Source organism: Populus trichocarpa, chromosome 1 (genome assembly GCF_000002775.5).
Source record: "Populus trichocarpa isolate Nisqually-1 chromosome 1, P.trichocarpa_v4.1, whole genome shotgun sequence".
NCBI lineage: Eukaryota > Viridiplantae > Streptophyta > Magnoliopsida > Malpighiales > Salicaceae > Populus > Populus trichocarpa.
In genome coordinates this window covers 42208832-42229158 of record NC_037285.2, presented here as the reverse complement: position 1 = coordinate 42229158, position 20327 = coordinate 42208832, and the positions used below count along the sequence as shown (strand labels likewise).

Below are 20327 nucleotides of genomic sequence, written 5' to 3'. Positions count from 1 at the left end.
CAATCCATTAATTAAATTATAGAATTGGGAGAATTTAGTATATAAATATACTGGGAAAGGAGAGGCAATGATGTCGATAAAATCTCCCAATTCTTTCATGCTATTAGTACACAACTAATATTCTCTCCCGTTTGGACAAGAAAAGGCAAATTCAAGAGGAGGGAGGGCGCCATCTATATTTAAATCACACGTTGTTGCCCAGAAGGAAAAACAAAAAACAAAATCATAGCAATTCATGATTTAGCAGAAGACAGATTTAGCAATTCATCATTTATGGTTAATTATCTATTTATCCATCACACGTTTGCTTTCGTTCATGAAGCAAAGGCAGAACGAACAAACACACCAACAATTACCAGCCGAAATATTTTAACCATAATCAATAATTCTTACAACAATTTCAATCTCTGGCTATAACAGTTCTTAGAACAAAATAGTTTCAAACTATGGCTATAACAGTTCCAAAAGCAAATGCACCGAACCCCTATCCTAGTTTCCTCATCCATTTTCAACACTTCCTAATAGCAGAGGGAGTTATTACGCTGCAGAAAAGAAAGAACAGAGAAACATACCTGAGGTTGAGATGACTGGGCTGCAACTGGATCAACGAGACTGGATCAACGAAGATTGAAAGAACTGCAAGTTCAACAACAAAATGTTTGTTTGAAATTGATCAACGAAGGTTGAGATGACTGAATCAACAGCAAAATGATGCCCAGAAGTCCAGAACTGCAAGTTCAACACGGCCAAGAATAAAGAAAAGAGAGAGTGAAAGAAGAAGATTTGTGAACAGAAACAAGAAACTAACCTTTTTCGCAGTGAAACAACAATGATCAAGACATCTTCGGTCTTCGGTCTTCTGCTCTCCTCTGCTCCTCAGCTCATCGATTGAAAATTTGAAATTGATGTGTTTGTTAATTAGGTTTGCTCTGTAGTCTGTAATCAAAATGCCCAATTCTGCTTCATTGTTCTTCGTCGTTTTGGCCTCTAAAACAAAGGCCAAAACGACGTCGTTTAACATCAATCAGGCTAAAAAAAATAGACCGGGTGGTCCGGGTCCCGGGTCGACCCGCCGGGTTAACCGGGTTTCACCGGGCCAACTCCCGAGCGGGTTTTTGCCTCCGCCCGGACCGGCCCCAGGCCCGGGTCGGCCCGCCGGGCCGGTCCGGGTCTTAAAACACTGGTGACAAGGTTGGAGTGGGTCAACTTCGTAGAAATAAGCCTGGCTATGACATTGACAAGGGTGGAATAAATGATGCTAAAAAGGAAAAGAATGAGGTTTCACGGGTTAATATTGATAGTGTGAGTGGCGATGATTTAGAGACAATTTTAAGACAAAAGGCTTTGGAAAATATAAAAAGTTTCCGAAGTGGACTTGGACAATCCCAAGCAGCTGCAAAGAGTGCTGTGATGATAAGCATGATGGTGCGGTGGAGGCACTGTCCCCTGTGATGCCTGAACTAGGCCAAATTAAATCCTCCAAGAGTAATCTTACCAGAATGCCGAGAGAAGACTATGCTTATTTTTTGCAACATAAGAAGATTCCCAATGGAGGGATTTGTGGCAGTGAATCTAGCTCTGCTAGGAATAATGTTCATCCACCTGACCAGGTGGCTATTCCTGGCAGAGAAAAGGTTAGTACAGTTTCTAGTTATAGTAAAAACAAAACATGGTTGATTACATCAGCATCAAGGCAAGCATTATCAAATGCTACCACCACCCTAGAAGAAACTTTGGATTCACCGGAAGCTAATCAGGCAAAGTTGGCAAGTGGGACTAGCTTAGGCAAGAGTGCCACCCTGAAAGAAGCACCTACCCCACTGGAAGCCAATCAGGCAAAGTTGAGGAGTGGGAGTAATGTAGTTAAGAATGCCACTCATGGTGCTCACACTGTCACCTCTCCCACCTCTCCCATAGTCAATGGCAATGATGCCTCTGTTTCTACTCCTGCCGAACCTTCAGCCTGCATTGCATCTTCAGCAGGAGATATTACCTTGAATAAATCGCTTGATGAAGGCAAGGCTGGCTCACAGTTGGAACAGAAGACAACGTCTGTAACGTGTGGTGGGGAAATGGTACAGGTTAGTGTTTAAACCTGTCCTAGGCACGTTAAATTAGTTTCTGTGATATTATAAGTTGTGAAAATTGGCATATAATTTTTTTTGTTTTGTTTATGCATCAAGGTTATTGCAGTAATCGAAAGTCTCGGTTTTTCTTATTTTTAGTGGCAGGTGAATTACAAGGTCTACATTCCTAAGAGAATCTCTGCATTGGCTAGGAGGCAACTCAAGCGGTGATGTTTATGGTGGGATAGGCATGGCACTGCATGTGAAGGTTTTGCTCATGCATCTTATAATAAAAATATTTGCACAATAAGATAGAAACCTTTAAAATTAATTTTTGACCGACTTTATTCAGCACCTGAACTTTAGTGGGAAGAAGATTGATTTTTGTATTAATCATCATATCTTCAATAGTGAAAAAAATCTCTTGTTTCTTATGGTTTATGAATTGTTCCAGTTTTTGCTCTCTAAAAGACTGCATTTTGATCAAGATCACAAGCAAAATTATTACAAAAAATTACTTTTAGTATTACAATAGAGTTGTGCTTCAATAAAGCAGCATAAAGATTGTTCTCAGCGGTAATTGGAGAGGATGATGGGGATACCGAACTCAAAACATTGTTTACAAACTTGTATGATCATAGATGATGGAGGATAACTCAAACCGTTGAGAGATTAGACTTTAACTTATGTTTTAGTTTAATTTATATGAACTTTTAGTTGAGGTTTATTAATTAGGCTTTATTTGTTGGGTTTAATTTAATTATTGTTTGATATTTTATTTAGTGGGTCATAAGCCTAATCGCTTGTTCTAATTAGAGTTTTAGTATTTATTTTTATTTTTCTAAATGTTATAGAATTTTTTATGATTAATGAAAAATATTGGAGATTTGCATATTTCCAATCCCCTTTTTTATTTTTCTTTGCTTTTATTTTTAGCTTTTTTCTCTAAAAGTTTCTTTCTTTTCTGCTTTAATTCTTTTAGTTTATTGTTTCACGTCAAATTTGATATCAGAACTTAGGGTTTTAATTGTTCTTACAATTAAACAATTTACTAGTTTGTTCAAATTCATTGATATTCAATCTAATTCATAAACCTAAATCTTGTGGGAAACTTTCATCAACATTGAAAAAAAAATGTAGCAGAAAAAAAAGTGTTTTTTTTTGTATTTTCCTGTTTACCATAAAAAATCCATAAGAAAAAAAAGCTGAACACCCTTCCCCACACATCAACAACCCCAATCCAGTCACTGGTTCCTACAAATCAAGCCATGACAATAGCGGTAGCCACCCACCCCAGGAAGAACTGATCATCTCCTCTATTTGGTGCAACCGCAGCCCACGACAGCACAACTAAGACCATCACAGCAGTCGAAGATCAGCCCACAGATTCACGTCTCTTTGCACAGCCACCACAAGCAGTAGCAACAAAGAATACGACTGTATGCAACAGAAGGAACTCATAACAGCTTTCAAAGTAAATTAATTAACTCATGCCACGTCACCATCCAAGTCAGCTCATTGATGCCACACCAGCAGCATGTCACCTCAGTACACCATGCAAGCGCAACGCAACTTAGAGCCACGTCAACACCACATCATCCAATATGTTACAGTTTCTGCCACCTCAACAACTATGGCGGCAGTTTCCTGCCATCTCAGTTGCCACGTCATCACTATTTGCCACCACATATATTATGTCAGTAAGCAAGTCATCTAGTCTGCCATATCAGTGACAACAAATTCCAGCTTCTTCCCAGCAATCTAGTTAGTGAATCACTCTCCCTTTTGATTTGTTAAATTTTATTTTTTTTGGTTTTACACTTGTCATTTAAATTTGATATTAATATTACTTTTATGCTTATAAAAAAATTCATAAAAAAAAAATCTCACCTTGAATTTCTTTTTATTTGTTAATTTTTATTCGTCAACCTTTTTTGTCATTGATATCACTAATCTTGTCCTATTTGGTAATTGTGAGTTCTTGCTTATGCAATTGTGTTTGATTAATCATTTACACTTAAAGGTCTAACATTGCATGTTTAAAATTTTATTGGTGTATTTTATTTTTGATTAATCTCTACATTAAAAAAATACTTGTATTTTTGTATTATGATTTCACTTGCAAGAACCATTTGTGATCTCAATTCCATTTATAAGTTAGTGTTGCATGCATTCGTGTCATGATTATCTAGTGTACAAGCTTAAGTTTACATTTACCATAGACCCAACCCTTAGTGATACTTTTATGACCATTTAAAGGGAACTACAAACTTAGATGATCAACATGTTTAAAAGAATTGAGCCTCAAGAGAGTTTTTGAATAAGGCACTCAAAGACTAATAAATATTACAAGAATAATCATTATGGACAAGTTCACTCCAAGTGCCACCAGTATGACTATCATTTAGGTTCCTCTAAACACGATGACCTTGATGAGCAAGTCTTGAGCCCTAACAAAATAGAAGCCCCTACTTTTGACGGTTATCATGACCCTTGGATCTTTGATATGTGGATTCGTGACTTGAATCAATTCTTTGAATGACACAACTTGTCTGATAATAGAAAAGTTAGATTTGCTAAGATGATGCTCATTGGTGAAACCAAACTTATTGGAGAGATGTTGAAGATTGTTTAGAGATGAGAAGTAAGCCTCTTATAATTGATTGTACCAAGATGAAACAAAAACTACAGGAAAAGTATCTACCCTAATCTTATAAGAATAAACTCTTAGACCAATAGAACAATATAAGACAAGGGAACAAGTCTATCAATGAGTATATAACACATTTTAATGATTACATGATGAGATGTGTCATAAGAAAAAATGAAGTCATGACTTTACATAGATTTGTAAAGCTTTGAACGATGATTTTAGAAAAGTCAGGCTCATAGGTGATTTCACTCCTGACCAATCCTATACTATAGTGCAAGATTATGAGTTGCTTATAAAGAGTCGATGGACAAAACATCAAGACCCTTCTAGGATCCCTTTTAGATCTCAATTTAGAAATAATGATTCTTTATTAGACGTTCCACCTTGTAGACCCAATCCCGGTAGTGCTAAGATTTATAAATAAGATAATGGCAAACAAGTCGTTAATAAAATGTCTAGGTCGAGTTCAGAGGTCCAGTGTGCTAAATGTCAAGGTTTCGGTCATATGTTCTTTAATTGTACCTCTACACCCTTAGTCATTCAAGAAGGAAATAGGTGATAAAGAAAACTATTGTGTATAAGTATATGAACCAAATCGCGAGAACTTTAGTGATGTAGATAAAGAGAATGCACAATAAGAGGGACTTAACATTATAAGTCCACATGAGCTTGAAAATGAGGAAGAAGTTTTAGAAAACTCTTTAGTGGCCGAAAAGGTGAATATGGTCTTAAAAGAGTCTCGTAATACTAGTCCTCTTAAACTATCTGATTCCCCACCCACCATGCTTGACATCCAACACGTCAAAGGTTTAGAACAACATGCTCCTCACCCTTTCATGCTTGATATTCACAGGTTTAGAACAACATGTTGAGCTTCATGATCCTTTACCTATAACACGTGGTGAGAAAGATAAGATAACCTTGATTTAGTAGGTTATGTCAACTATATCTACTAAGGCTTTCAATAGTGTTTGTTCCACTCCATATCCTCAATCATATAGTATTCATAGTTACGAACCTAGAAAGCTTGTAGATCATCTTTCTATGTCTCCTCACTCTAAAATGTCTGATTCAGCTGAGTCTTTTGCATATAGAATTCATAATTTGCATGTTGAGATCATAAAACAAATTCAAGCAAATAATGAACAATATAAATTTCGAGTTGCTTTACATAAGTATCATGATGCACTTAATATTGAAGATTATTTTATGATACAGATTATACCTGAATGATGTCCTTTGAAAACCAGTCATAAATTACAAGTGAGTAGTGCTAGACCATTCAAAGTGTTGAAAATGATTGAATCAAATAATTATATCATTAAATTGCAATTAAACTTTGATATTAGCTCTACTTATGACATGAAGGACTTCGTTATATATAAAACACAATAGTCTATCCCTAATGCTCTTTTTGAAACCCTTGCCCCATTATCCTTATCTTTGGCACAAAAGGAACATATTAATGCTACTTTAAATGCACAAGTTGTTTTTACCAGGGATGATGATCTTTAGCAAATCCCAATAGATAGGCTAGACGACAAGATTCAGATTATACATGGATTATCAGAGAGACATCACAACAGTTTAATCCTTATTTTTCAGAGTGTTATCGGAGTTGCCTTGACCTATACTCAACGAGGTCGAGTTCTTCCAACCTCGAGAGAATTGGTGGGGACACCAAACCTGAAATATTGTTTATGTATTTGTATGATCATAAACAATGTTTGATAGCTCAAACCATTAAGAGATTAGGCTTTAACTTATGTTTTAGTTTAATTTATATGAACTTTTAGTTGAGGTTTATTAATTAGGCTTTATTTGTTGGGTTTGATTTAATTATTGTTGGGTATTTTATTTAGTGTGTTATAAGCCCAATCACTTGTTTTAGTTAGGGTTTTAGTATTTATATCCTACTTTTCTAAATGTTATGTAATTTTTTTATGATTAATGAAAAATATTGTAGAGTTGCATATTTCCAATCCCCATTCTTCTCTTTCTTTACTTTCAATTCTTAACTTCTTTATCTAAAATCTTCTTTCTTTTCTGCTTTAATTATTTTAGTTTATTGTTCCGCGTAAGAGAAATTCTTGTCATGTTTGAATTCATCTGAACAGCTGGACCTAATATATGGTGGAGTTGATCATCTAGGTCTCTCATTGCTTGGAAAGATAAAGTTTATTTAGTAAAAAAGTTAAAGAAGTAAGAATCCTTTAAAGTCTATGCGGGTATAATCTATATGTGAAGACAGGTGAGGGTGATTTGATAAAAGGTGAAAAAAAGGGGCTAATGATAAAGATGAGCAAACAAATATGTGAATAAAAGTGTGTGTGTGTGCGCGCGTGTGTGTAAAGAGAGTTATTTTAAATTAAAATTTATTTTGGAAAAAATGTCCATCATTAGTTTTGTCATCCACATATGTTAAACATATATGATTGTAAATTTGATTCTCAACATATCCATTAAGTAAAATTACCTATTAGTTTGCATTCATTAATGAACTACTTTTTTTAAGGTATAAGTGTTATACTATAAAAATATATGAGAAATAGTTAAAACAAAAGAGAGAAGGAGAGTTATATGATAACTAGGATTAATTAAAAGAAATTTAGAAGATAAGAGTTACTGCCATGTATAAAAGAAGAACACACACACACACAAGATTAGCTCTATAAATAGGTGTAACGGGCCACATAATTAAAAGGAAGCAATAACTTTTATGGATGTGAGATAGAAAAAAAAGCCTTTAAAGATGAGAGGTTATCCGCAATTGATATATAATTAATAAGATTTAATACTCGTATAATTTTGTAATATAAATTTAAAATTACTTGAGTAAATCAGTTCAACTGAGATGGAACCGATTATAAAAAGAAAAAAGAAAAAAAGGTTCACCTAACACTAAATCACCACTAGCTTTCACATTAACCATGTCCTATAGAATTCCGAAAAGGAGAAAGAATCTCTTTCAAGGCAATGGCAGCTGCTTGTGAATGGCACATCTTCACATTCAGGAAATGCGGAATCAATGCAGACCTACAAAAATAAATAAATAAAATAAATAAAAAAAATCATAATCAAAGATTCTGGGTTTCTCCTTTTACCATTTTCATCCAATCACATTTTTGGACAGTGGACCCCATGGTCGGTCGCCGGATGAATTGAAGAGTTGAGGAATTAGGAACAGAAAAAAGCAATGGCCAATCGACACTCGGCCTTTGCTTTGATAAGAATGAAATCTCTGGTTTTCCTCGACAGTATCTATGTTTTTCTTTTCTTTTCTTTTCTTTTTTAAAGTATTTTTTAAAAAATATATTAAAATAATATTTCTTTATTTTTTACAATTTATTTTTAATATTAATGTTTTAAAATAATCTAAAAATAAATTAAATTAAATTATTTTAAAACTCAAAAAACAAACATGGTTTGCAAGAGAATTTTGCTTTAAGAAAAAGGGAAATCTTCGAAAAGAAAAGAAAAGAAATTGCGGGCTCTATCATTGACTGTAACCACCCAAAACCCAAAACCAAAACAAAAGGAACAAACACTCTGCTCGAAGTATGGTTTTCTCATCAAACCCATTATCACTAAGCGTCCCTGACACCACCTTCGACTCATGGCTCCGCGACTCCGGCTACCTCGAAATTCTCGACCAACACTCCTCCTCCTCCGCTGCCGCCGCCCCCGCCACCACCTCAACTATCACGTCAACTACCACCACAGCAACAGCCACTGGCCTCTTCATTTCATTCTTTTCCCATATTCTAACACTCCTTTCTCTCTTCACTCTCAACCCCTTTTCTAAACTCACCACCGATGACTTCTCGGGTCAAACCCCATCTTGGACCCGGTCGTTTTTCGCTGACTGTGGGTCCTACTCGTTTCCATCCGGGTCGGACCAGGCTAGGCTCCGGGTTAATGAGAATGTTAAACGTTATGCGAGAAATTATGCCTCCCTTTTCATTCTCTTCTTTGCTTGTACTTTGTAAGCGTTTTCCGTCGTTCTTTATGTTCATTTATGTGTATTTTGATTTGGGTTGTTTTCAATTTTTTATTTTGTTTGCGGAAAATTTAGAAAGATTGAAGTTTTTTTCTGGGTGCGTTTGGTTGCTGAGAAAATTGGAGGGACTGAAAAGAAAGGGAAAAACGAATTTTGGTTTTGATGGTGTTATTGTTTTATGTTAGTTTTTGGTGTTTCAAGTAAGTAAATGGTGTTGCTTGTAGCCTAATATCCTATTGCTTAAGGTTTATAGGTCTTTTCGATTATATTAGGACTGTTCAGCAAATGATGCATGGTTCTATAGTGATTTGTTAAGTTGCTATAGAAATTGGAATACTGTAGAAATTCAATCTTCAGTCAGTATGGAAGACAATCATTGAACCTGGATCATTCTTGATCTGACCTTTATGCTTTTGTATTTTTCAAAGAATGGCGATAGGGATGCTTGTGGCATAAGTAATTTTCCTATGTTGTTAATATTTTTGTGTTTTTAATTTTCTTATCTGGTAATTAACTCTTTGTATGTCATTGGGGTTGTAGGTATCAAATGCCACTTGCTCTTATTGGATTGATATCAAGTTTGGCACTTTGGGATGTTTTCAAGTTCTGTAGTGATAGGTGGGGATGGGATCGATATCCTGTACTTCGGCAAGTTATGGTACGGACAGCCCAATGTGGTAAGTGATCAAGTCATTTCCTTTTGTTATCATATATCGTTAAACAGGTCTGCTCTGTAACTAAAACATGGTTGGTACTTTCAAGAATATTGGGGATAGAGCAGACTGTTAAGATAAAAACATGGCCACTGGAATTTTCTTTTGCCTCTTTCACAAGCATTTGTTTTCAGCTAAGAACTGAGCAACGTCCTGCATTTAAGGTAGAATTGGGGCTAATGATACCCTAACTGAATGATCGTGAAATCAATTGGAAATAGATTGCTCTTCCATTTTAATCCTGTGTTTGCTCCTCTAAACAAATGGTAGAATTGGACAGGTTGAGATTCTTTAAACATCATGTTTTCTTATTACTTGACTTCCATTTGCTCGTTCCTATTTGACTTTTTTTTTTCCCAAGCTTATGAGTATAGCAAGGCAAATTGTGGATGATGAAAATTATTTTCTGGACCTGACTTCATCATATCAACCTGTCATTGCAGTAACTGCAGTTGTTCTGATATGTTTAAACGTTCAAATGGCTTTCTTTTGTGCAGTTGGCATTAGTTATACAGGTAAAAAATTTATGTTATTTTCCTTTTCTTCTTTTTAGTCATGTTCCTTTTTTCTTGTATGTTGAGGGAAACCCTCATGGTCCACCTTTCTCATTCAGTAATGTTCCTTGCCCCTCATCTGAGCTGCTATTTCCTCATCCTTTTGCAGTTATGGTCTTGCATGCTGCATTTCGAAAGCTGACTCCTGCAAAACAATCTGCTCGCAGTAGATGAAGTAGGAAATTTGAAAACTAAGCTGCAAAACAAGAGGCATCAATTTTGATTCTGCTTTGCTGAAATTGGTGGACTGGTTCTGCAGATTGGCTGGATGTGAAAAAAGGCTATCTCTAATATAGTGGTGGGCAAGTCTTTTGTTTATCATTTTGCAGTCGCAGTTGTCATGCGAAGTAAGAAATGCCATATTGCTGATAGCTGATTCAGTTTTGATCCGACGTACACAGCAGTGTAAATTGCTTTGCTTATCTAGTTGTCACCGATAAAAATAGGAGTCAACAAAGATATTTCAAGCTGTGTCATCATGCGAGCTCGAGTGAAAATTTTTTGTAGTTCCTGTTATATTTTGAGGTGTCCATGTGATTTGTTTCGGACTACTTTATTGCTGTCAATTGCCTGGTGGATTTGTATAATACGTGGGATCCATTTGATGTTTGACTAATTATTCCTGTATCTTTAGGCTTTTTTTTTCTTCCTTAAAGAAAATGAGATCTTCAATTATGGAAATTTAAGCTCCGAATTATGTTTTGCAATTACTTCAATTTTAACTGAAAAACTTTGGTAATTAGAAGGTTCTGTTGTCTCTATTGCCAAAACTCAAAAAATAAAAAAGGTCCAAGAAGGCCTTCAAATCCTGCTGAAGACTCCTTCAAAAGCCCTGCTAGATTAGCACTATGAGCAAGCCAGTAAAACTACCAAATCCCACAACAACTGCTTTGAGAGAAGAGTTCTTTAAAGAGCGTGAATATTCTATATGCCTAGTAGTTACTGTCCGCTTCTATGCATAAAAGCAAAGGCTATTCAAATGTCCCAGGCCAACGGACAATTTTGACAATGGAACTCCTTTCTGCAGAGAGATGTAATCAAGGCATCAGCATCCTCACCTGCAACGTATCGCTAGAGTTAACTTAAGCACCAATGTCCAAAAAAGGCCTTCTGACTCCGATGATTGCAGGTTTATTTTAGGTTTTGGCGTGCAATGCTGTGGAGTTCAGCAATATCAGTGGCTTGGAGCTACAGAAGGTCGAGTTGCTTGTTTTGCGTGCTTTTACTATAATCTGTTGCTGATTCGTCTGTGTTTGAATGTTTAAATGGCTGCTATTCAATCTTCGTTTTGAATTTATTTATTTGTTGTGATTGCTGCGATGCTCTTCAGCAATCTGGGAATTTTTGGAAATCAAAGAAAAATACACATAATGGCAGGGAAATTTAACAAAAAAATCATGTGCTCCATATTTTTACTCTTGATTTTGGATAAAGCTGTGATTTGTGTGTATATTTGCATCTCAAGACACAGGTAAGAATAAAAGAAAACATAAGGAAGCTGGTGAAGCTTCCATGGATGCCATGGTAGAATGAGCAATAGAGAGGAGGCAAGCTGTGATATCATAACAGTCCAGTAAGTTTGCCTTACTTAGCATGTAGGATATTCGACATTTCACTTGTAATATTTCAGTGCAGAAAGTTTGTTTGCTCTTTCAGTTTTCTTTTTTTCCTTTTTGATGAATAATGAGCAAGTTATTTGAACCGCATCTAGAGGAAAGAATATGATATTAGTGTTACTGATTGTTTGTTTTGGTTCTTCTATGAGCAAAGGATCCTTACCAACTAGACGTAACACTATTTTTTTTTCAACTAGCTTGGAAATGAGTTTTGTTGCTATACAGAAACTTGCTCTGCAGCCTTTGTTCCTTGGTTCTCAACTAGAAGGTACCATATTAATACATGATCTCTTGTCGTTCTTTTTGTTGGATCTGTTTAGTTATAAGAACCAGGGCAAGGAAATTGCTAGGAACTGAATCAGAGTGAATGGCATTCCATTGCGTATAGAAGATGTAATTTTACGAAAAGAGGAAGAAAACGAGCTGCAAGAAAAATTCCCGCTGCTACGCAAATTTAGCAATTGCACTGGAAAATAATAGGAATTGCGCCGAAATAAGGGTTAGTCTTTCCATGGCATCCAGTAACCACATGTGGTTTTAAAAATGTTTTTGAAAAGATTTAATTTTTTTTTTATTTTAAATTAATATTTTTTTGATATTTTCATATTATTTTGATGTATTAATATCAAAAATAATTTTTAAAATAAACAGTCCTCCCTGTTTCTATGTTTGCAAGGGTGAGTTGATTGATTTGCGATCGAGTTGGTCTTCCAATCAGGGGAAGGTGGGCGAAGAGGGATCTTTCTGAGTAGAAGGAAATTTTGAGGAAATGAGAGGACATGTGATTTCCAATGAGTGAGGATCTTTCTTGCCGGTTTAGTCGGATTTGTCCTCTCTATAATTGGAGTTCTTGTCATAATCGTTTTCTTGATGGTGTAGAGAAAGAGGAGCATTAGCAGAAGTAAAGAAGGCAGAACCTGTAGATTTGTGCCATCAAGGTTGGTGGTTCTGTCGCTTGTGTCGACCACCCAAGCAGATGTGATTCTGTCGCTTGCTAAGAAGAATGCTTATGTTGTGGCAATTTCACCCAGAAGGTCTAGGAAAGGATGGCTGCAGTGTGCAGGTATATGAAAAAGAAAGAAGATATTGCAGTTAAAAGTTCTTGCAATCACCCAAAAACCACAGGCATTCACAGTCCGGGTGGATTAGCAAATCCAAACTGCTTCTATACACTCATTGCTACTGAATTCCTATGCTCCAATGCTAGAGCGAAATCCCACTAGAAAAATGTCAGTTATTTCTAATTATGGCTCCTTAAAACATCAATAAAAAATGAGACTAAAAAAGAGCAATCTAAGCAAGTGCAAACATGATTAAAAGACTCAAATCCCCATTAGCATTACAATCAAATGCCATCACTTAAAGATCACAATTTCAGTATTTCATAATAGAGTATCACTACAATAGCTGGTCATTGACAAATATACTCCTTTTAGAATAGCAACAACCTTGACAAAATTCATGTGCAGAAATGATCTTTCAGGAGTGAACTTGATTTTACTGGCATTTGCATTATGACAGTCTCAGAATTCTTTGACCTCTTACTCTGGTAACCTCTCACCTTCACAGAATCTGACTCCGATCTCAGATGAAAGGGTTGAAACTTTTCCCTCTTCATCACCTTTCTTTTTCTGTCATGAAATTTTAACGGACATAGAAACAATCAATAATAGTAGATAAACTCAGTCCACCAAGTCTAGTAATTCATGCATCCAGAAATTACTCTGCTGGAGATAAGATGCTCTTAGAAAGGTGTTAAATTGCAACCATAATTACTGAAGCTCAAATCATGCCAAAACTATATGACTAAAACCTTGGAAGACCAAACAAGTTTTTCTATTTCCATAAAAACTACATGAAATATACCCTCAGATCACCAAAATCTGCCATTAAAGAAACTAGCACATTACCTAACCTTCCATGAATAAAGTAAACAAGTCAACTTTGAGCAAGGAATTTTTTGACATTAACACATTGAAAGAAAGCAAATTTCCATAATCTGTGCGTCTGCATCAAAATTGGCAACGCTTGTTTTGCTTATGCACATGCATATCTGTATCATAAGTTCGGAATCTGAACAAACTCTTTGGCACCATGCTAGATTATATTTTGATTTCAAGATCCAGAGAGAATCAAGAATTCTAATCTGGAAGACCAATCAAGTTTTTCTATGGAGAAGTAGAACAACATGCATGCAGATATGCATGATGTTAATAGTGATATATACGTATGAAATTATCAAAATAAACAGTATTATTATTTCAAGGATTAGCAAAGAGTTACCTCTGGCTCTGGCAGTGTCCGCACTTTTTCTCCTCTTGCAACAACGTTGAGTGAAACTAAACTTGGATTATATGCAATCGCATGGATACCTCCCTTAGTTTGAGTTATTGTACTCTTCTTCGCAAGCTTTTTCAGTGTTGTGTTGTAGCAGACTAAGAATTCACCATTGAATGATATCAAGATTTCGCCAGTGCTCAAGAAAATTAAGGGTTCATAAAATTTCAAGCGGCCAACGTCTGGATAGAGGTTTTCAATCACATACTGTTGGATCCAGGACTGCTTGATGCCATACTTCTTCATAACCCATATGCCAAATTTATCAACACTGCCAACCTTCTCAGGAACACTCACACATAGACAATCTTTCAAAACTCCCAACTTTACCCTGGCATCATTTCCATCATATGTAGGAGGTAATGGCAATTGCCCAAACTGCTCTTTTCCAAAGTTAAAAGAACAAATAAACTGCAAAATTTTTTGATCAGGAATCCAGTGGATATAACCATGCACAGAAGTATCAAAATCCAGTTTTTCAATGCAAGAAAGAGGATTTCCTATTCGTCTCCATTTTTTCGTGCCAATTGTGTATATCTCAGCCCTAGGGTAACCTGGAGCTCTTCTATTGGTCTTAAGACAAAAAGTTCGCAACACTTTGAACTCAAATTTGCCATTGGTGATGCCAAGTCCAAGACAAAAACTATTGTGATAAAACGGCAGGGGTCTATTTACCGAGATTGTTATATGCTCACGAAAAACTGGATTGCAAACATGAATAACATTGCGGGATTTGCCTTCTGATATGCAAAGCAAACCATGACAAGAATTCACTAACTCAAAATTTGAAGTGGGCAAGTCCATTTTCGGAACAAGCTTCTTTGACCTCTCAACCTGGAAAGTTCTACCATTAACTCCTTCCGCTATCCGAACTGAAATGATTTCTCTTGATTGGTACGTTTCGGGTATGGTTTTCACCAACATGCGAGGGTGTGATTCAAGCTTTAGTTTGGAAAAGTAAGTCTCTGAAATCAAGTGAAGCCAAGTTTTGCAAACCAACCTGCATTGCCCTAGGGCAGGTGACCTCATGGGCAATCTCGATAGTATCTCTTCCAGCAAACAATCCGGGAGGTCGGTGGTTTCGGTTTTTGTCACTTTCTTCCTTCTATGATCCATGGAGGCGTAAAGGTTTCTTGTTTAGAGGGACAGGATGAGTGAATATATAAGGTGAACTTCGCTTCAAGAAGAGGGGTTCTTGAAAGCTTTGGCAGTTTGCAAGGAAATGAAAGAACGAAGTTGTTAATTTGTGCAAGATTCAGAGAATGGGGGTGCCATATGCAAGAGAGAGAGAAAAAAAGTTGCTGTATGCCAGATGATATAACTTTCAATTACTTGCTTCAAGTCGATAAAGAAGCACGAGGAAGCTCGTGGGGTTTTGGAGAGAAATGGATGCAAGATCAATTATGGTGATACTTGTAACTAGATGGAAGTAATTGTAGGCAGATTGGGATATGAGGAAAATGAAGCAGGAGAACGAAAGAAACTGGGAAAGAGATGCGATGAATATGGTCGAATCGCCCAATGTCCGTATAAAAGAGAAGAGGAAGAGAGAGGTTGGGTGATCTTGGTTCGGTTTTAAGGCTCTCTTCAAGAACAGAGAATCTGATTCAAGAAGTCGTCTACTTTACTGGTTTGGGAGATGGTGGGCTCCGAATTTGTTGCGTGGGTTTTATATTGAAAATCCCGTTTGCCCTAGCAATGGCAAGGGACTATTTATTCGGAAGAAAGCTCATGATTTTATCTTGGTCTCGATCTTAAGGTCAACCCTCGGAGAGGATCCCAACAAATGTATTATTTTATGCACGAGTCAATTAGCAGCTTTCTTGAACAAAGTGAACTCCTTCTCTATGATGCTAAAAGAGTACCACATCTATCTTCAGAAAAGCACCCAAGCTTTTTATAACCATGAGGAAGAACAGCCCAAAAAATCAAAATATAAGCAAGTTATTCACAAATTTTCTTCTCGTAAGAGTTAATAGCCTACAAAAAGTTCTACCAGCTAACCATGGCCTGTGTTTGGCACTGCCACATTAAAACTCGTCCACAAGAAACAATGTTAGGAGTACATGATCCAGCAAAAGTTTAAGAGAATAAAAAGGCTATGCACAAGCTTCTCACTGTCTTCATTTTGATTCTTTAAAGACTCTTCTCACTGTATTCATTTTGATTCTTTAAAGAAAACATGATGCTTGACAACAGGGTCATATTTCTTAATCTCAAGCTTCTCACTCCTCTTTCCTTTTCTCTTGGCATAGACATATCCAGTTCCTGCTGCTGAGACAAGCCGGATGATTTTGAAGCTATCCTTATTCTTCCTGGCTGCCTTCCTTCTACGCTTCTTCTTCTTCTCTCGGTCACCACCCTTTCTTCTGCTCTGTATCTGCAGGCAGAACTCGAAGGTTTGAGATTTAGAGACACTCTAAGCCCTTTCAAAAATTGATTTTCATTTTCAAATTAATGATGGCATAAAATCAAAATACAAAAAATGCTTTTGATAAGAAAATAAATCTTCTTTTGAAAGGAAAAAAAAAGTTTAGTATGATAGAGACAAGAATAATGTACTTAAAAGAGAAGAGGCAGCTTCTCAAGAACAGAAGAAATAAGAAACTGGAAACCAACTCTGCAATCGTCCAAGAAAGCACCTGAACAAAAAACAAGTAATAGAGCACTATTTTTTATCCCAAATCAAATGCAAAGATAAATGCTTGTCCTGAAAAATTCTATAATCTTGTCTCACAGAAGATACACCAAAATTTTGGAAAACAAACAAACTGCCACAATATGTCAACAACTTACAATTTCCAAAAGCTGCAAATTGACTCAAAAGAAAGTACCCCTCCAAGCTTTGAGGGAAGATACATGGATGCATGAATAAGTTATTTCACACCTAACAGTACACATGCATGCACTTATTGATAACACAATTAAGCCTTCTTTCTTGCAACAAATTGTTAAAATGTTATGAAGGACTGCAATTCTACAAAGCAAAAACATATGTAATTTTAGAGAGCACCTTAATGTTTGAGATATAATAGTCAAACGATATTGAGAGGGGGTAGGACTATATGTAGAATGAACAACCAATGATTCGCACGTAAACTTTTCTGAAGTATCCCAAGTCCAAAATTCTCCTATTTATCCTTGAAAAAGGAATTGGTGATTAGAATGTGGGTAAAGTTGCAAAGAAAATAAAAATTTCAAGAAAAGATTCACTTTGGGATTGTTGAAATTAAAGGTAGGAGAGCAACGAATAGTTGAAAGAGAAAAGAGACGGGGAGAATATACACAGAATTCCCCAAATCCAGAAATTTTACCAAAATTCAAATCATCAACCATCTCTCCAACCTTATGATGAATTAGAGGATATAAAAATACCTCAGAGATGAAATTTATAGGTTCAAATGGGTGTCATAAACACAAACTTTAGCACCCAACCACTTATGTAAGAGGCCATATACACTTCAAAGCACTTTATGCTCTCAAGAAGAGAACGTCAAAACCCTTCAGCTACTTAAGTTATTCTTAAGTGTTATCTTCCCAGTCCCAAGACCCTTTCAGATTTTGATTGTCTTGGATCCACCTTTTAAACTCAATTCTTTAAGATCACAAAAGATACCTCTCCAATTTTATAAGAGCAGCACCAACTGCAACCTTAAACAAAGATATATAGGAGTAGGGATTGCTGAAAAAAGGATCATCAAGTACTGAGACCATCAACAGAGAACAAAGGCCCTTTCAATCCAGCCAATCTCTTTAAAATCCTTATACCAACTGATCCTAAAGCTGTGCTGAAGGTTTGAACAGAAAGGAATACCCAAATAGTGAAGGTGGCGCTCAAGGACAGTGTTTGTTTTTGCGATCCAACCATACTTTTAAAAATTTTGAATTTTTTTTCTTCGAATTAATTTTTTTTTTTATGTTTTTTGATCTTTTTAAGGTGTTAGTATCAAAAATAATTTTTTAAAAATAATAATAAAAATATTATTTTGATGTATTTCCAAGTAAAAAGCACTTTAAACAGCAACATCTACCATAATCCCAAACGCCTGTCTTAGTTGGTACAACCAACTGAAGCGGGATTTGATCCATAATATCAGGCTCAAAATAGAAGTTGGCTAAACCACTCTTGTGCGCGCTAATTTTGAGAACACAGTCCTCTAAAACATGTGCAGCAAAGATGGCACATTGAAGAGCATGCATAGGAAGGAGGGGTATTCCACTTTATCACAGCTCCATTCAACCATTAAACCATGTTTTAAGTTCTCCGTTAACCATCATTGAAATGCTGACTACAAGCATCATCTGTCCACTTTCTCCACCTTGTTGAGGAATTCATGTTTCACATTTCGCAGTCATCTATCTTTTCAAAATCTAGTAAAATACCACTAACTCCAAACCAACATTCATCATCCATAACTTCAAAATTCTCCATAGCTTTCACATATAAATTTATGATTGCAAAGGACCAACTTATCTAGAATCTGTCAGTAAAACAGAAGGCATGCTTCTCAACACAATTAGTCATCTTTCTAAAATGGTACAGACAACAATAGGAGGAAATATACATATGGTGTTTAGGCAAATTTTAGTGAAACTGGCATGAATTTGAAAGGAGGTACCTTTCTCTTCCTAGTATTGGCACCATATCTTCTAGCCATGCAAACAACAGACTGACGAATTGACCTCTCAATAGTGTTTATTGACAGAAAACCTGAGAATTGACAAAAGCCCATTACTTTAGGAAAAAAAGTCTCCCATATGCATTTTGCTCTGTTTGGTACCTAGAAAATGAAAGGCATTAGTGAAAGAAGTAGAAAAGAATTTTTTTTTTTTTTAAATATAGACGATTAAATTTGAGAAAACCTGAGTACTTAATAAATGCAAAAATAAATAAATCCATTTTCTCTGTTTGGTTACAAATAATCGAAGTAAGAACAAAATTTAAACTCGAATGTGATTGATAACGCACCAAAAACGGAGATGGGTATTTTGGTTTCCCAAAAAAGCAACAACCAAACATCAAAGACCCAAAATTTTGCTTTCTGGCCACCAAGCAATTACTTTAAGCAAATGGGTTATCTTGATTCGCATAGAAAATGTAATTTGCAAGAGAAAGAGGCTTGTAATATACCTTTGGAGAAGAGACCATGAGAAAGGAGGTTAGAGAGAGGCCTGGAAGTTGCAAGCTTTAGATGAGAAGAGAGAGAAAGGTTGGTGGTGAGAGATGGATTCCTTGGCATGCAAGGAAGAGTCAAGCAGTGAATTGCAGTTGTCACCATCATCCTCTTTGTCTCTGTGCCGCGGGAAATTTTGAGATCACAATTTGAATCAAATGGAATCGGCTTTCACTACTGGGCACTAGAAGAATCAAACCCACACTGTAGAAAAGAAGGAAATAAGGTTCTTGTTTAATTTAACAAGTTTTTTAATAAGTGGAGTGTTCCGCCGTCTACTTGTTAACTCAAGTTAACATTAATAATTTAATAATAAAAGAACCGAAACAACATGCTTTTTTTAAAATAAAATAAAAAGTCAATGGTTTTGTTTTATTAAGTTTTACTTGGGTCTTGGGCTATTAGCTCTGATTAGATTTAATAAATTGATTTTATTTTAATTAAATAATAAAAAAATAATAAGTAATAATAAACAGAAAAAAAATAAATAAAAGATGATGAAAACTTGGAAAAAAAAAAAACATTGGAAGAATGAAATTAAATAAAAAAAATGATAAAAAAAAGTCTTGATCAACTCGAAATAACATGATAAACATATAACCTGAGTAATTTACTCAGAGGCAAGTCAACCCGGATTAACTTGTAAAATTCATAGCTCAAGTCATGAGATCGAGATAACCAATATAAAATTTTATTTCAAGAAAACCATAAAGCTAATTTTTTAAAAAATAATAATATCAAACAATGAAATTAGAAAAGAAAATGAACCAAATAAAAGGATGTCAATTCGCATTAATTTTTCAAATTCATTACCCAAGTCAATAGATTAAAAACATCATAAATAAAAAACAAAACACAAAACCCAATCCTCAATTATTCAAACATTGAAGGATGAAATTGTGGGAAAAAAAAATTCAATCATACAAAAGGATCCAAAAAATAGGAATTAGAAGAATGAAGATAAAAAAAAAAAATAGAGGGCAACCATAAATTTTCGATTGAATAGTGAAATTGAGAAGAAAAATAAATAAAAAACAAAATAAAAAAAATAAGGATTAAATTGAAAAATTAATATACCATAAATTTGGATTAAGGGATGAAATTGAAAACCGGTAAAAATTGCACAAAAGGGTTAGAAAAAAAGATTAGAAATCAAAAGAATAAGGACCAAAGTAAAAAAAAAACAACGCATGACAAATTAGAATTGAAGGGTG

At 35.5% G+C, this 20327-nt stretch overlaps 4 protein-coding genes across 5 annotated transcripts; 2 read left to right on the top strand and 2 right to left on the bottom strand.

The window, feature by feature from the left end:
• The first annotated feature begins 1189 nt into the window (after positions 1 to 1189).
• Positions 1190 to 2466, top strand: LOC18095549 (uncharacterized). Its single transcript, XM_006370157.3, has 2 exons — positions 1190 to 2081; positions 2232 to 2466. The coding sequence occupies exons 1-2, from the start codon at positions 1452 to 1454 to the stop codon at positions 2295 to 2297; spliced, it is 696 nt and encodes a 231-aa protein (XP_006370219.1). The 5' UTR covers positions 1190 to 1451; the 3' UTR covers positions 2298 to 2466.
• A 5689-nt stretch (positions 2467 to 8155) lies between these two features.
• Positions 8156 to 10667, top strand: LOC18095548 (PRA1 family protein H). Its single transcript, XM_006370156.3, has 4 exons — positions 8156 to 8704; positions 9260 to 9396; positions 9876 to 9947; positions 10096 to 10667. Exons 1-4 carry the CDS (start codon positions 8280 to 8282, stop codon positions 10158 to 10160), a joined length of 699 nt encoding a protein of 232 aa, XP_006370218.1. The 5' UTR covers positions 8156 to 8279; the 3' UTR covers positions 10161 to 10667.
• A 2248-nt stretch (positions 10668 to 12915) lies between these two features.
• On the bottom strand, positions 12916 to 15742 carry LOC18095547 (F-box protein At3g07870). Its single transcript, XM_006370155.3, has 2 exons — positions 13886 to 15742; positions 12916 to 13233 (listed from the first exon to the last, which is right to left on the bottom strand). Exons 1-2 carry the CDS (start codon positions 15053 to 15055, stop codon positions 13144 to 13146), a joined length of 1260 nt encoding a protein of 419 aa, XP_006370217.1. The 5' UTR covers positions 15056 to 15742; the 3' UTR covers positions 12916 to 13143.
• Positions 15743 to 15814: 72 nt separating this feature from the next.
• On the bottom strand, positions 15815 to 19371 carry LOC18095546 (uncharacterized). Of its 2 annotated transcripts, XM_024604694.2 has the most exons (4): positions 19071 to 19371; positions 18559 to 18650; positions 16502 to 16581; positions 15815 to 16319 (listed from the first exon to the last, which is right to left on the bottom strand). In XM_024604694.2, the coding sequence occupies exons 1-4, from the start codon at positions 19219 to 19221 to the stop codon at positions 16076 to 16078; spliced, it is 567 nt and encodes a 188-aa protein (XP_024460462.1). In that variant the 5' UTR covers positions 19222 to 19371; the 3' UTR covers positions 15815 to 16075. The 2 variants fall into 2 exon arrangements, with proteins under 2 accessions (XP_024460462.1, XP_006370216.2); XM_006370154.3 differs by lacking the exon at positions 16502 to 16581.
• Between the last annotated feature and the right edge of the window lie 956 nt (positions 19372 to 20327).

Excerpts from the sequence above, each read along its gene's own strand:
- LOC18095549 (XM_006370157.3), top strand. The coding sequence starts at position 1,452 with ATGCCTGAACTAGGCCAAATTAAATCCTCCAAGAGTAATCTTACCAGA. Across the intron at positions 2,082-2,231 it reads GTGGTGGGGAAATGGTACAG|GTGAATTACAAGGTCTACAT; the intron begins GTTAGTGTTTAA and ends TTTTAGTGGCAG.
- LOC18095547 (XM_006370155.3), bottom strand. The coding sequence starts at position 15,055 with ATGGATCATAGAAGGAAGAAAGTGACAAAAACCGAAACCACCGACCTC. Across the intron at positions 13,234-13,885 it reads GGACACTGCCAGAGCCAGAG|AAAAAGAAAGGTGATGAAGA; the intron begins GTAACTCTTTGC and ends ATTTCATGACAG.
- LOC18095546 (XM_024604694.2), bottom strand. The coding sequence starts at position 19,221 with ATGATGGTGACAACTGCAATTCACTGCTTGACTCTTCCTTGCATGCCA. Across the intron at positions 16,582-18,558 it reads CCAATACTAGGAAGAGAAAG|GTGCTTTCTTGGACGATTGC; the intron begins GTACCTCCTTTC and ends TTTTTTGTTCAG. Across the intron at positions 16,320-16,501 it reads AGCTGCCTCTTCTCTTTTAA|ATACAGAGCAGAAGAAAGGG; the intron begins GTACATTATTCT and ends TTCTGCCTGCAG.
- LOC18095548 (XM_006370156.3), top strand. The coding sequence starts at position 8,280 with ATGGTTTTCTCATCAAACCCATTATCACTAAGCGTCCCTGACACCACC. Across the intron at positions 9,397-9,875 it reads GGTACGGACAGCCCAATGTG|TAACTGCAGTTGTTCTGATA; the intron begins GTAAGTGATCAA and ends CTGTCATTGCAG. Across the intron at positions 9,948-10,095 it reads AGTTGGCATTAGTTATACAG|TTATGGTCTTGCATGCTGCA; the intron begins GTAAAAAATTTA and ends ATCCTTTTGCAG.